Here is a 16860-nt window from a genome sequence, read left to right on the forward strand (position 1 = left end):
GCTACCACAGACTAACATTTCCATTAGTTTGTGGAAACGTTTCCGCACAGAGTTTTCACAGACAAAAGTGGAAACGCTATTTCTGACCCAATATTGCTAAATGTCACTCGCATATGCCCTGTGATTTCCACCAGGTCACTAAAAGTATTTAATTTGAAAACTCTTCTGGTTTTTGAGAACCAGCTCCTTAAACATCCACCTGCTATCGGATTAAACATGAAAGAAATCTCAGGCATCACCATGATCACTGCTAGTATATAATATATAATATTTCAGTTAATGTATCACCTTAAATAGCTAATTATATAGGTTTAAACATTTCACATGACTTAACAACTCTTTTTAAAAAATATCCCAAAGCTTTTTGTCTCTTCTTTGACTCTCCTTGTGCTGCATTGAAAAAACATGCAGACTTGGATTTACACAATTTTATAAAAACTCACCACTTCTGTTCACCTGAGCTCTAGTTGCAACTCACCACAAAGTTTGGTCCAAGGGACAACTCCTGGCATGATCTGAGTTCATCCATGCAAGTCTTAGATCCGGAGTGGTCTTGTTGAGCTTCATCCCGCACCCCCCACCTCATGTCAACAACCTGGTAAAAAACATTTATAAAGATATGAAAGGGTATTAATAAAACATTTAATCCTTAGCGATCTCTACTACAATAGAAGTCCTGTCTGTTTGTCCAAAGTCAAGGTTGCAGGTTGGAAAAAAGATTGCATCATTCGGGATTTGAACTCGCAACCTTCTGCTTAGCACCAGGTGTGCTACCATCTGCGCTAATTGTTCACACTTCCTTATTTGAGAATAATTGTTCACATACTTATTCTCTGCACTTTATCGGCACATCTGACAGTCTCTTATAGTACACTAGACTGCTAAAGTATAAGGTACCTATAAACTACGCTAACATACCCACAAAAAATCTTCAACACATGATTCAATATTAATGAGTCAATCATCATGTAATCAGATACTGTAGTTGAAAAAATCTAACAATTTATTATTCAGTCGATCAAAAATTAATTACAACTGCAAAAATATATGTACACAAGTTTTAATAAATAATGAAAAGTCAAAGAAACTGAGAAGCAAGATATTTTAGCAATCATCATATAGAGTGGACAACTCTTAAATCACATGCTTGCCATTGCACTAAGCAGTAGTAATACGTATTACAAATTATCTAACTCTGTGACACTGTATACTGAGGTATAAGTTGGAGACTATAGCGTATCTCAATTTACTGATATCTTGGTATTCCATTTGACCAATGAAAAGAGACGGAACTCTGACTGACACCCGAGTATAAATTATGTGCTAATCACAAGTGGAATGGCTAACTCTGGAAGAATACTTTAGTCAAATGAACTTATATACAAATATTAGCATTACAAAGCAAACCCTGGCTGAACTGACCAGAAATGCTGAAGATGTTCTAGCCAAAAAAGTTTCATTCATATAAACTCCATTTTAGATCTCGTTTAAAAGCTCAACATGTGAAACAGTGATACCTGAAACTCAAGGCTGTATTCATTCTGACAGAACTGCTGGAGACGGGGATAGATCTCAGTGAGGAGATAGTTTCTCTCGACATACATATCTGAAGTAATAAACAGATAGCCTTGGAGTCATTGAGTGTCTAATAAATATGGAACAGGGGCAAGGAAATGCTTAGTTGAGAAAAAGCAAAGTCTGTTCGACATATTAATTGTAAGATAAGATAGCAAATGATTAACAGACTTAAATGCTTGAAATACTAGAACTGTCAACTGATTATAAGTGATGGCACTAGTTACTCTCACTACCAGGATAGTTTATAGAATGGTGGATAGTTTGTTAGACAGCTGCAGACAGATTACTAAACAAACAGAGTTATAAACTAGACAGAGTTTTTGACAGTAGTCGATGTGTTATACGATTGAGTGGACAAAGTGTTATGCAGGAAACAGAGTGATAGACAATATGGAGAATATTAGACACTAAACAGAGTGTTAAACAGTAGACAGAGTGTAAAACACTAGACAGAGTGTTAAGCACTAGACAGAGTGCTGAACACTAGAAAGAGTGATAGACACTGGGTCTAACTGTAGACAGAGTGATGGATTGATGGATGCTAGAGAGAGTGTTAGACACAGGACAGAACGTTAGGCAGTAGACAAACTGGTGGACACTAGTCAAAGTGTTGAACTGTAGACATAGTGATAGACACCAGATAGAGTAATGGAAAGTAGACGGCATGATAAGCAGGAGGCAGATTTTTAGCCAGTAGGCAGGGTGATGAACAGTAGACAGAGTGTTAAACAGTTTGTTAGCCAGTAGTCAGTTTTAGGCAGAAAATATGGTGTTAAACAGTAGTAAACATTGTTTTTAACACTAGACAGAGTGATAGACAGTAGACCGAGGGTCTAACAGTGCTGTGGATAGAATGTTAGACAGAGCCATATACAATGGACAAGGTGATATACAATAGACTGAGTGATATACAGTAGACAGAGTGATAGACAGTAGACTGAGTGATAGACAATAGACAGAGTGATAGACAGTAGACAGGGTGATAGACAGTAGACAGAGTGATAGACAGTAGACAGAGTGAGATACAGTAGACAGAGTGATATACAATAGACAGACTGATATACAATAGACAGAGTGATAGACAGTAGACCGAGTGATAGACAATAGACAGAGTGATAGACAGTAAACAGAGTGATAGACAATAGACAGAGTGATAGACAATAGACAGAGTAATAGACAGTAGACAGAGTGATATACAATAGACAGACTGATATACAATAGACAGAGTGATAGACAGTAGACAGAGTGATAGACTATAGACAGAGTGATAGACAGTAGACAGAGTGAGATACAGTATATAGAGTGATAGACAGTAAACAGAGTGATAGACAGTAGACAGCGTGATAGACAGTAGACAGAGTGAGATACAGTAGACAGAATGATAGACAGTAGACAGAGTGATAGACAGTAGACAGAGTGATAGACAGTAGACAGAGTGATAGACAGTAGACTGAGTGATAGACAATAGACAGAGTGATAGACAATAGACAGAGTAATAGACAGTAGACAGAGTGATATACAATAGACAGACTGATATACAATAGACAGAGTGATAGACAGTAGACAGAGTGATAGACAATAGCCAGAGTGATAGACAGTAGACAGAGTGATAGACAATAGACAGAGTGATAGACAATAGACAGAGTAATAGACAGTAAACAGAGTGATATACAATAGACAGACTGATATACAATAGACAGAGTGATAGACAGTAGACAGAGTGATAGACAGTGGACAGAGTGATAGACAGTAGACATAGTGATAGACAGTAGACATAGTGATAGACAATAGACAGAGTGATAGACAGTAGACAGAGTGATAGACAAAAGACAGAGTGATAGACAATAGACAGAGTGATATACAGTAGACAGTGTGATAGACAGTAGACAGTGATAGACAGTAGACAGGGTGATAGACAGTAGACAGAGTGATATACAATAAACAGAGTGATATACAGTAGACAGAGTGATATACAATAAACAGAGTGATAGACAGTAGACATAGTGATAGACAGTAGACAGACTGATAGACAATAGACAGAGTGATATACATTAGACAGAGTGATATACAGTAAACAGAGTGATATACAGTAGACAGAGTGATATACAGTAAACAGAGTGATAGACAGTAGACAGAGTGATATACAGTAGACAGAGTGATATACAGTAGACAGAGTGATAGACAGTAGACAGCGTGATAGACAGTAGACAGAGTGAGATACAGTAGACAGAATGATAGACAGTAGACAGAGTGATAGACAGTAGACAGAGTGATATACAGTAGACAGAGTGATATACAGTAGACAGAGTGATATACAATAGACAGAGTGATAGACAGTAGACAGAGTGAGATACAGTATATAGAGTGATAGACAGTAAACAGAGTGATAGACAGTAGACAGCGTGATAGACAGTAGACAGAGTGAGATACAGTAGACAGAATGATAGACAGTAGACAGAGTGATAGACAGTAGACAGAGTGATAGACAGTAGACAGAGTGATAGACAGTTGACTGAGTGATAGACAATAGACAGAGTGATAGACAATAGACAGAGTAATAGACAGTAGACAGAGTGATATACAATAGACAGACTGATATACAATAGACAGAGTGATAGACAGTAGACAGAGTGATAGACAATAGCCAGAGTGATAGACAGTAGACAGAGTGATAGACAATAGACAGAGTGATAGACAATAGACAGAGTAATAGACAGTAAACAGAGTGATATACAATAGACAGACTGATATACAATAGACAGAGTGATAGACAGTAGACAGAGTGATAGACAGTGGACAGAGTGATAGACAGTAGACATAGTGATAGACAGTAGACATAGTGATAGACAATAGACAGAGTGATAGACAGTAGACAGAGTGATAGACAAAAGACAGAGTGATAGACAATAGACAGAGTGATATACAGTAGACAGTGTGATAGACAGTAGACAGTGATAGACAGTAGACAGGGTGATAGACAGTAGACAGAGTGATATACAATAAACAGAGTGATATACAGTAGACAGAGTGATATACAATAAACAGAGTGATAGACAGTAGACATAGTGATAGACAGTAGACAGACTGATAGACAATAGACAGAGTGATATACATTAGACAGAGTGATATACAGTAAACAGAGTGATATACAGTAGACAGAGTGATATACAGTAAACAGAGTGATAGACAGTAGACAGAGTGATATACAGTAGACAGAGTGATATACAGTAGACAGAGTGATATACAATAGACAGACTGATATACAATAGACAGAGTGATAGACAGTAGACCGAGTGATAGACAATAGACAGAGTGATAGACAGTAAACAGAGTGATAGACAATAGACAGAGTGATAGACAATAGACAGAGTAATAGACAGTAGACAGAGTGATATACAATAGACAGACTGATATACAATAGACAGAGTGATAGACAGTAGACAGAGTGATAGACTATAGACAGAGTGATAGACAGTAGACAGAGTGAGATACAGTATATAGAGTGATAGACAGTAAACAGAGTGATAGACAGTAGACAGCGTGATAGACAGTAGACAGAGTGAGATACAGTAGACAGAATGATAGACAGTAGACAGAGTGATAGACAGTAGACAGAGTGATAGACAGTAGACAGAGTGATAGACAGTAGACTGAGTGATAGACAATAGACAGAGTGATAGACAATAGACAGAGTAATAGACAGTAGACAGAGTGATATACAATAGACAGACTGATATACAATAGACAGAGTGATAGACAGTAGACAGAGTGATAGACAATAGCCAGAGTGATAGACAGTAGACAGAGTGATAGACAATAGACAGAGTGATAGACAATAGACAGAGTAATAGACAGTAAACAGAGTGATATACAATAGACAGACTGATATACAATAGACAGAGTGATAGACAGTAGACAGAGTGATAGACAGTGGACAGAGTGATAGACAGTAGACATAGTGATAGACAGTAGACATAGTGATAGACAATAGACAGAGTGATAGACAGTAGACAGAGTGATAGACAAAAGACAGAGTGATAGACAATAGACAGAGTGATATACAGTAGACAGTGTGATAGACAGTAGACAGTGATAGACAGTAGACAGGGTGATAGACAGTAGACAGAGTGATATACAATAAACAGAGTGATATACAGTAGACAGAGTGATATACAATAAACAGAGTGATAGACAGTAGACATAGTGATAGACAGTAGACAGACTGATAGACAATAGACAGAGTGATATACATTAGACAGAGTGATATACAGTAAACAGAGTGATATACAGTAGACAGAGTGATATACAGTAAACAGAGTGATAGACAGTAGACAGAGTGATATACAGTAGACAGAGTGATATACAGTAGACAGAGTGATATACAGTAGACAGGGTGATATACAGTAAACAGAGTGATATACAGTAGACAGAGTGATATACAGTAAACAGAGTGATAGACAGTAGACAGAGTGATAGACAGTAGACAGAGTGATATACAGTAGACAGAGTGATATACAGTAGACAGAGTGATAGACAGTAGACAAATTGATATACAGTAGACAGAGTGATATACAATAGACAGAGTGTTAGACAGTAGACAGAGTGATAGACAATGGACAGGGTGATAGACAGTAGACAGAGTGATATACAATAGACAGAGTGATATACAGTAAACAGAGTGATAGACAGTAGACAGAGTGATAGACAGTAGACAGAGTGATATACAGTAGACAGAGTGATATACAGTAGACAGAGTGATAGACAGTAGACAGAGTGATATACAGTAGACAGAGTGATATACAGTAGACAGAGTGATATACAGTAAACAGAGTGATATACAGTAGACAGAGTGATATACAGTAAACAGAGTGATAGACAGTAGACAGAGTGATAGACAGTAGACAGAGTGATATACAGTAGACAGAGTGATAGACAGTAGACCTGAGTGATATACAGTAGACAGAGTGATATACAGTAGACAGAGTGATATACAATAGACAGAGTGTTAGACAGTAGACAGAGTGATAGACAATGAACAGGGTGATAGACAGTAGACAGAGTGATAGACAGTAGACAGAGTGGTATACAATGGACAGAGTGATATACAGTAGACAGAGTGGTATACAATGGACAGAGTGATATACAGTAGACAGAGTGCTAGACAGTAGACAGAGTAATATACAACAGACAGAGTGATAGACAGTAGACAGAGTGATAGACAGTAGACAGAGTGGTATACAATGGACAGAGTGATATACAGTAGACAGAGTAATAGACAGTAGACAAAGTGATAGACAGTAGACAGAGTGATAGACAGTAGACAGAGTGATAGACAATGGACAGAGTGATATACAGTAGACAGAGTGATATACAGTAGACAGAGTGATAGACAGTAGACAGAGTAATATACAATAGACAGAGTGATAGACAGTAGACAGAGTGATAGACAGTAGACAGAGTGGTATACAATGGACAGAGTGATATACAGTAGACAGAGTAATAGACAGTAGACAAAGTGATAGACAGTAGACAGAGTGATAGACAGTAGACAGAGTGATAGACAATGGACAGAGTGATATACAGTAGACAGAGTGATAGACAGTGGACAGAGTAATAGACAGTAGACAAAGTGATAGACAGTAGACAGAGTGGTATACAATGGACAGAGTGATATACAGTAGACAGAGTGATAGACAGTAGACAGAGTAATATACAATAGACAGAGTGATAGACAGTAGACAGAGTGATAGACAGTAGACAGAGTGGTATACAATAAACAGAGTGTAAGACAATAATCAGAGAGACAGAAAGTAGACACCAATACATAATACAGAGTGTTACGTATTAGTGATAAAAAACGGACAGCATTCATGAGTTTGAACTAACCTGTGAATGTGGAGCTAAGAAAAATCTTGACCACCTTATTAGCGGGTAGGGGTAGGTACTTGAGCCGCCCACTAAATACATAACGAGGAAGTTCCTGATCTGTAGGCTTCCATTCTGGCGCTGGTGTACGTTCTGCCCAAATGGTTGACTCTACCTCTATGGGATCTGTAGAAGTTGATTGGTATTAACAGCAGCTTATAGACATAGGCAAACTACCAATCATAAACTTAGACAGTGAAACACATTACACGCAGTTATCATGGTATTGGACAACACAAGCTGTCAGTATTGTGGTGGAAATCAGCCGAGCGATAGCCAAGACTAGCCAGCCAAACTAAACAAGACCGACACAACGGACACGCCCTCCGAGTATGTCAGTCAGCCTGATATGACGCATCTGAGAGAGATAGGAGAGGGCATAGCCTACCAGAGGGCAGTACATAAAAATGCAGTCCTCCCATGATGGAGACCTTGTATGAGATGCCTGTGACACGCTCACTCATTTAATATTCTGTACAAATAAATTGTTGTAGAAATATGTTACACAAAGCAACAACCACTTATTACTGCAAAACTGCAGAGTTGATGGTGATAAGTAAAGTGTCATTATAAATATTAAGTAAAGACATTATACAGCTTGAAATAATGAGAAGTAAATGTTTTAGTTTGATTATTCCAGATGCTTCATAAACAGAAAGGACAGCACTAGTGTTTTACTTTCGATTTATGCACTGTCTTTTGATCAATGGTGTTGATATATAGGCCTATATTTCCTTGTATCACCCTTCCAACAGCAGATAAGAATATTCCTCTTACAAAAATCCATACTAAGACTTGTATAGTACCGATCACATATCTCAGCTCACCATACTTCCATCAATCATATTACAAAATCTTTCAGCGTATTGCCTTCTCCCAAACTTGCTCGTTTCTGTATTTGTGTTACAGGTTTTAAAATCCTGAGTAAACTAGGCTAAGAATATTTGTACTTTTCCTTCCATACATAGTTTCTATTTCATAACACCAACATATCTTGCAGTTTATGAACGTTCTGTTACTACAACGTTCAATTCACTATCTCGACTCCTCCATATGACTATTAGATTAACAACTTTTAAAATTCTTTAGTTCAACTCACTCAATAATTCCTGATTTCTGTCTTTTTATTGTTATTTTGGCATGTAATATGAAACATCATTCTGTTAATGATTACTAGAGCCAATGCAATGTTGTACATACACTACTAAGAAATAGCAAGGGAGCAAAAGTTAGCGAGCCGGGCGCTGTAGAGAAAAGACAGCTCACAGCATAGAGCAAGCAGTAATATTTGTGCAAACAAAACATGACTTCAACATTGTCTATTAACTTCCATTTTGTTCTGCTGTTTGCAGACTTTCTAAAACCCTGAATTCTTTTGGCATATTGTCCATAGCCTGTGATCAGAATAATGTCATGCATAGTGACAGGTTATTTGTAGCCCACCTTTGTCATGCTTTTCTTCCTTGTTTTTTGAAGTTGATGCGGAAGATACAGTTTCTTCTGTATCATCAGCATGTATCATTTTTGCAGTTTTCTTGAGCAAAACCTTCAAATTCAATCTGAAGAGCAAAGCACAGAAAACGGCATTAGGTAAATATATATTAAATATACTCACCAATCATCATCAACGTTATTCAGTTGTTGTTCACACCAGTTTGAGTTGACACACATCCAATGGGCATCAGCAGCAGCATGGGCATGTCATGGTAAGTTGTTGGGGTCATCAGTATATGACCGCTGTCTATCAAACCAACCAAGTGGTAGTGAGAATTAAAATAAATTAATAGGATTTTCTAGAATATATTTTGAGATGATTCAGAGGGTTGTTTTTTCCCTTGATCCACTCCTGGGTGAACTTAGCAGCGTAGTTTCACTTTGTGCTTTCCACACATTCGGTTTATGTGGGATTACAAAAGTTTAGTCGGTCGATTTGTGCATGATACATTCTTAGTTCAATTCTGAAGCTACCATTGAACTCTTAGCTTTTGAGATATCACCAAAATACCAAAAGCATTTCTTTACGGCTGAAAAATGAAAAGGAAAATGGCTGCCGACAGAACATTAGTTTCTAAGGACTTACTGATTAAAATTCTCAGTAACGAAGGATATAATTAGACAAAGTTGAAAATCTTGGTAATGAAGGATCAGGGATACACAAATCTAGAAAACTAAAAAGCGTTTCCTCAGCAACAAGGGTTGGCATACGTATTACATTAAAACTATTTGTTTTTCTATTCATAATAAATACACACACTCTGTTCGACTCAGTGTGCTGCAGCCATTATGTTTCTTCAGTTACCTCTAAGACATCACTTTTTAAAAAAAGTGTAAAAAAAGACTATTTCCTGTATTTTATGTCTGTTGTTTCATTGTTTTCAAAAAGTTTGTCGTATTAATATGATATACAGTTCAGGAGGAATTGTGCTATTCTTTCAAGTGTTTTCACAATCAATGGAAAGTTGCTAATACAGTCAGACAATGAGGACCCGCTGGTATGTACAAGTTTAGATGTTAAGGTGATACAGTCTTGCCACTTGTGGTTGTACAACCGCACGTTGTACTATCACAGATGTCAACGCATTTGTAAAAAACTTACACAATATAACTATAAGAACAGCATCACTTTTAAGATGCATACATGTTTGTAAACACATTTATAGCTGCATGATGTTTGTATTGCTATTACGTAACTCTGGAAATGGTCTCACTAACAAAAGGTCTCAAATGGTGCAGATCGAGCATCTGCAGAGACTACCCCTAACTGATAGAAATAAAAAGTTGGACAATACAAATAGGGGTTTGGTGACAGCTTGTTATTTCTCCACCGATATGAATTGCTGTTTTATTATGAGACTACTGAATGCCCGGCTTTGCCCGAACAATAAAAAAGTCTTTGGACAGAAAATTCATTAGTATTCAACATATAACCACATTTGCCATTCTAACTTTCAAACTTCATATCATTAGAAAAATGTTTCATGCAGTTTAAATAAATTAGGAGAAAAAATTAAACAACTGTAAAGGTTTTCTAACTTTGTCAAAAAATTGTAACTTTCAAACTTGATATTATGATGAAAATGTTTTGTGCAGGTCAAGTAAATAAAGAAACAAAATAAAACAGTTATAAAAGGGTTCAAATGTGAATGTGAAATAATTAGCAAGCGATAGCTAAATTGAGTCTGTTTTGCTATGATTAAGATAAAAGATGATTCGGTAACGATATAATTAATACAAACTGAAAAAAAGCCGAAATAGAAATTCTAAAAATGTTGAATTAATAATAACAATTCTTGCATAAAAGTGTGTGTGTATAAAAAAGGTTACTGCTCCACCAGAAACATCCACCATCCATCAAAACCTTCACCTCTTGACACCGGTACACATATAAAAATGGGATACCGGACTGACATTGTCTGACCGAATGGTGAGAGGATGTAGAGGCTATTCCTACTCAAGATAATACAATTTTCCATGTGAAAAGTATTAGCCTTTACCGATTTAGCAATTGAACCTTACAAAAACCGAAAATAAAAGTGTAACATCACATTTAAAAATTACAAATTAAAAAGATAGGTAATGGTAGCAAAAAACTAGTTTTAAAACAATTTCTAAAAACCACGAATGTAAAAGGTAATATTAGTTAATAATCAAAAGTGCACATCTAGCGTGTGCATACGGTATATGATATATGATAAAAGCAGTAGAATGCTAAAGATTGTATAGCTCAGTGATTAAATGCGTAGTTTGAAATTTGCGGTTGCAATCTCTGTGAGTTTAAATCCAGCATGCAGCGAGCTTTTCATTGTAAGATTTTGATAGCTATAATGGAACAGGCAGACATTCGAACTGACAACGACAAACTAAGATTCATATATGGATATTTAAAAATTGTATATTGGCCTATTATACTCTAAGTCTCTAATGGTGTGGTTCATTACAGAAAATAGATTGATTTGTTCAAGTCCTGTCATACTAGTGGAACTGTAAATAGTTAATGAATGTCTTTTATTATTAAATTTAAGCCTTTTAATAAGCTTCTATATAACAGTATTTATTACCAACTCTATTTTAACATCATTATGTCAAATTGTTCATAAATTTAAAAGGATCATTCTTAAAACCTGTATTGGACTTTTACTTGGCTACGTGCTTTCTTTACGAAAATGTACAGCTATATTCCAACATTCTCTTAAATCATGAAAATTAAAGCGTATGCTCATTTACGCATTACAAATTAAAGATTGCCTGATGAAAAATGGATAATCCCTTCCATCATAAATGTTTACGACTGCCGTGGCCTAGTGAACTACAATGTCTGACCTGTAAACAACGGTTTAAGGTTCAATTCCCAAAAAAGGCTACTGGTGATGACAGAAGTAACATCCAACCTTAAATTGCTTTCTGCAACTGAGCATTTTTCCAGTCATTGAGGTTCCCTTACAACTGACTTGACTCAGACATGTCCAGCCAGGATCACAGAGTCACGGTTGATGCAAAACTACTCGTGAAAACAAGCACAGCATTTACCTGCCATATGCTAAGCATACAGCACATTTAATCCTCGAGAATTGCTCACATAGTTTATCACTAAATTATAAACTTTAAAATATCAATGTTTTCGGAGCTTATAAATTCTTCCAAAATAGGTATACACTCTGACTGTTGCTATGGTCTAAAAAGTTTGGAAGTCAGCAGGCAAGCAGTTATTGTGCTTAATAAAAACCTTCTCCAAGCATTGCACGTTAACATCGTAATATACCCTTGATCTTCATTTATATTTTTTTCAAATGAAACCATTGACCAGGAGTTGATGCAACATGGAGATGCGTCTTTATTTGTTTAAACATACTTAATGAAACTTTTCCATTTAAAAATTAATTGATGCCAATGTTATTATAAACAGATATTAGATTTTCAGTTTAACTGTAAAACAGTTAAGTATGAAAACCTTTTTGAATGAATACTCAAGCTGTGTCAAGAGATAAATTAACTTTTATAAGCTGATTACCAAAATAACTTTAGGGTAAGATAGGATTAGAAGAAAAATGAAATGGTCATCTCTAATACAAAACCAGCTTAAACAAATAGTTTTTGCTAGTAATGAACAGCACAGCAAACGGTCCACTCGCGTGGCAAAACCAGATATTTTGCAATCTAATAAACTACAAGCACATCGTTGACGTTGCACAAAATGAAAATTGAACAATGTAAAAATCATCATTTCCGAATTGCCACTTACCCACTCGTAACATGCTCGGTATTGATTGCCTACTCTAAAATGCATTAATAAAAAAGTAATCACCGCCGATTGCGGGCACGTGAATAGCTATCCAAATATAGTTACACTTTGCTATGACAACCTTGTTCGAGTATTTTTCGCCAAAGAACGTCACTCGTATACGTCCTCATTATTGTCGGCAATTGAAAATTTTTATTTTACGATCAAGCTGTACTAATAGTCTAGGAGCAGAGAAAATCAATTATTGAACTTAAAACCCTTGGAATGGCAATCAAGTGACTTTTGCGTTGATAATAATACGTAACGTGTGCGCCATATTGGAGAGCTAATCGAATGCTAGTTCCGTTTGTAAACAAACGGTGAAAAATGACAGAAATGTACATGTTGAATATTTATTTTCCAGCTGGGTTTTAATGAAAGCTACTCCTACACAACGTTTAGAGTGCCCTGATAGAAGAAAACCTATTTATAACATATGGAGTAGGATAAATCAAATGATAAGTAGATGTATAATAGATTTTCGTGGACCATGTTACTCATACAAACTGTTGTATTACAAATGCATAAACCCAGAAAATGATATATTCAGGCAAATAACAACTGTTCCATTATATTAAAATTTATATTACCTATGCATAAATGCATATGGAAAAACTTAGCACATGAAGTATTTCGATAAAAACCACACATAGGTATGCTGCCAAAACAGAAACTGTTTTCAAGATTTAAGTGATAATAGCTCATGAATGTATAATATGTATAATACAGTATCTGTAAAAAATGGAATGAACTACTGCAACAACTAAACAGAAATTAAAAACAGTTGTAATAGAGGATAATCAAAATAATGCAAACAAGGAAATGCAGGAATTAGTGTAATCAGATGATTAAGCTTATACATACACGTTACAGAAACTGTGTAAAAGGAGAATTGTATAGAAGTGGATATTGTTCTGCAAGGTGCATCAGTTTCTTAGAACTAAATCAGATTAGGAATAACAGCACAACAACAGCTGCAGATGAATATTACAGTGATTATATTGTTACTGGCCTTTAAAAAGTACTACTTTAGTATTGTATGCCACAAAGATGCACCTTGCAGTTTGAGTGTAGGATTTTAGCATAATGATGCTGTCGGAGATCATAAAACGACTGAATAAGGTTTTTCATCAATGACGCAGTGGTTGGATATGCCATCTGCCGTATCCGTAACGTGTTTCCCAAAACATAACACATCACTAGATCTTACACTACTGATAAAATACACCACACAATGGAGTGGATCTGGCTTTGTATGAATACGAAAGTATTGATCTGCAACTAGCGGGATCCTGATGACATCGTCTGATGGACGCACCAATCCTCCATTGTTTTGTAGCTTGAGTAGAGTATAGAGATGTCAGTACTGCATACTTGACTTAGTGGTAACCAGCAACTGACGGCCAATGTCACGACAGCACTTTAGTTAGCTTTTGCACAATGTAGCCAGCTATATAGACTATACTGTTACCTATAACAGAAATTTGACATCTGAAATCATTGAGTTCCACAAACTGATCAACTTCTGGAGTAGCCTGTATGATGAGAATCTCGTTTTGAGCAGTAACATTACCTGTCTTACTAGCATCTGATGCTGCACCACATTTGCTGATAAGTTTGCGAAGGTAGCCTTAAACTGAGTAACAGTAGGATTATTATTCCAACCCACTAAACAAAAGCATCAATTATAACAATTACATAAAATCAACAAAAATGAATGTCTTATTCACATAAACATAGTACCTTTAATAAACAACAATACAACTAATAAAATAAACGAAACTAAAACAGCTCAAAATGCTACCATATTGCTATGTAAAATGAAAATGTGGCAATTTTCACTGGATGTCATTCACACCCATCTTAGGCAAAAAGCTTAAAGGTTGACTTGCAACAAAATTCACGTTACCGTTATTTGATATGAAAAGATTCACCATGTCTTACCCTGTTGTGTTGTAGGCAGGGTTGTTAAAAATCGATGATTTTTTTAAATCAAAAAAATCGATTTCTATTGATTTATTTGATTTTTTTTATTTAAATCAATTTTTTTGATTCTTTTGTTCCAAAAAGATAATTTGTGTTCTAAATTGCAAGTTATTACTATCAATTTGGAATTTATGATTTGCAGTGGTATTATGTAGTTTTATTACAACAACTAGGAAATGAAAAAAACATTTACACAGTTAATACATGATAAAAAGGACAGCATAATTTATACATTGGACATTAAATCCCAGAAACGAAGATGAAGAATCCCAGAGAACAGATCACACAACTGCTAAGCTGCAGACATATTCATAGGCACTTGCTGTGGCAGCTGTCACTGTTTTGGGTGCTGTTTGAGGTTTCTAAAAATTTTTTTTTAGATATAGCTACTTCAAGTTGAGCAACCTTGCAACACTGTGCTTGACAATATGGTTTTAAATTCAATCATTGAAACCTATCGTTCAACATTGAAAAATATTACCTTTAAATGACTTCAGTCAAACGTTTTAACCTGCTGTCAAAACATGGATCATTGAAATGTTCGTTGCAGATAAGTGCTCAAGGATCAGGCTTATTCACTCTTCTGCGGTTGCGATACCATTGTAAATAACGAGAGTTCTCAGTTGCTTTGCTTGGAAATCTAAAAATTAAAATGAGACTGTAGTAGTTAGTTAGTTAGCAACAGTAGTAATAACAATAGTATTATTACTCTTATCTCCTTACTGCTAGCTAGATTCAGGTACAACAATAAATAATATTATAAGCACGACAAACCAATGATATACAGCCAGTCTGTTCGGGTTAATCCCAACAGAGCTTCATCATTAAACCACGCCCATATGAGCGCCGTCGGCTATCCTTTGGGGCTGTATATCATCGGACAAACACTTCCTTCAAATATAAATATTTAGAAATAACCTAATGGGTTGTAGTTCCAAAATATTAATATAAAAAAATTCCAAATTTAAATAATAAAAAACCTTCGTTCTGAAGGAAGAACATTTCACTCACTAGCTCATAAATTTATCTAATCACCGACAAAATACAGTCAAACTCGTACACTCAGTAGTGACACTGATTGACTCTCACTCACCCAGTGACTAGTGTAGTAGAACTAACTAGTGGCAGTACTAACTAGTAGTAGCACAACTATTAGTAGTCGTAGACTAGAGCAATAGTAATATAACTAGTAGTAGAAGTGACTCACTGTTGTATGGAAATACTTCAAAAAACAAGATACCAGCAGGGAATGTAGCCAGACCGCCGTACATGCATATATTTCGTACAAGCATCAAGACGCCTAAGAGACATTAAAAGATTCCCTAATTGGAAATGTCAAAATTAGAATACATCAATCTTAGAAACTGATGAGTCAACACCGTCAACACCCCCTGTGGGAACCGCCAAGGAATTTGGGAGTAATTATATCTATCCACCCATCACCAAGCACTACCAAAAACAACTGAACTTACCATCACCCTAAGCCAGTATTTTTCCATGACATATTACGGTGCTGACGGAGACAATATTACATAATCCTAGCATCCAGCCACAATCTCGGCGCTTTCCAAGTGACGTATCGAAAGACGGTGTTCCTTCCAATGGACTTACTCCTACAACATAGTATATGATACGAACATTATATACCCGTCCTCAGGCTATCCTAAATGCCTATAAAAGCTAGTGTTTTTTAGTAGCTCAGCCTCTTTGGCAGTGACACTTACAGACGTGTAAGACTGAGCTTTAAGGGCAGACACAGCTTGCTGTTGGCGTAAGAGATTTATATACTACTTAGGGTTTTGCTACTTGTCATCTATCTTATATTTTAGAATTTTGCTACTTGTGTATTGGGTTTTGGTTCATAAGAATAAAGTATAATTGATTATCATAATCCACCTTTAACATTCAGCATAGCTAGGCTTGCACAAAGATCTGGGTCAAGTTATTAGCAACCATTACCTAAACATAATAAATCACATTAGCATAGTTTAAAGTGAAGTGGAACTTGTAGTCATTAATCATTGATGTTATTGTGCTGTCAAGTAAGTCAAATACTTCGATAACACATATAACATCACTTGTGAAATGTCATG

The 16860-nt window shown here is 36.0% G+C and overlaps 1 protein-coding gene across 1 annotated transcript in view; it reads right to left on the reverse strand.

The window, feature by feature from the left end:
• The window catches only part of LOC137407922 (NACHT and WD repeat domain-containing protein 2-like), a 39456-nt gene extending 30431 nt beyond the window's left edge, over positions 1 to 9025 (reverse strand). The window contains exons 1-4 of the mRNA XM_068094306.1: positions 8947 to 9025; positions 7465 to 7629; positions 1518 to 1606; positions 479 to 595 (exon numbers count right to left, since the gene is read on the reverse strand). Coding sequence (XP_067950407.1) covers positions 479 to 595; positions 1518 to 1606; positions 7465 to 7629; positions 8947 to 9025 — 450 coding nt within the window. The remainder of the gene's footprint in view (positions 1 to 478; positions 596 to 1517; positions 1607 to 7464; positions 7630 to 8946) is intronic.
• Positions 9026 to 16860: the final 7835 nt, after the last annotated feature.

The sequence above is a fragment of the Watersipora subatra genome, chromosome 11 (genome assembly GCF_963576615.1).
Source record: "Watersipora subatra chromosome 11, tzWatSuba1.1, whole genome shotgun sequence".
Lineage (NCBI taxonomy): Eukaryota > Metazoa > Bryozoa > Gymnolaemata > Cheilostomatida > Watersiporidae > Watersipora > Watersipora subatra.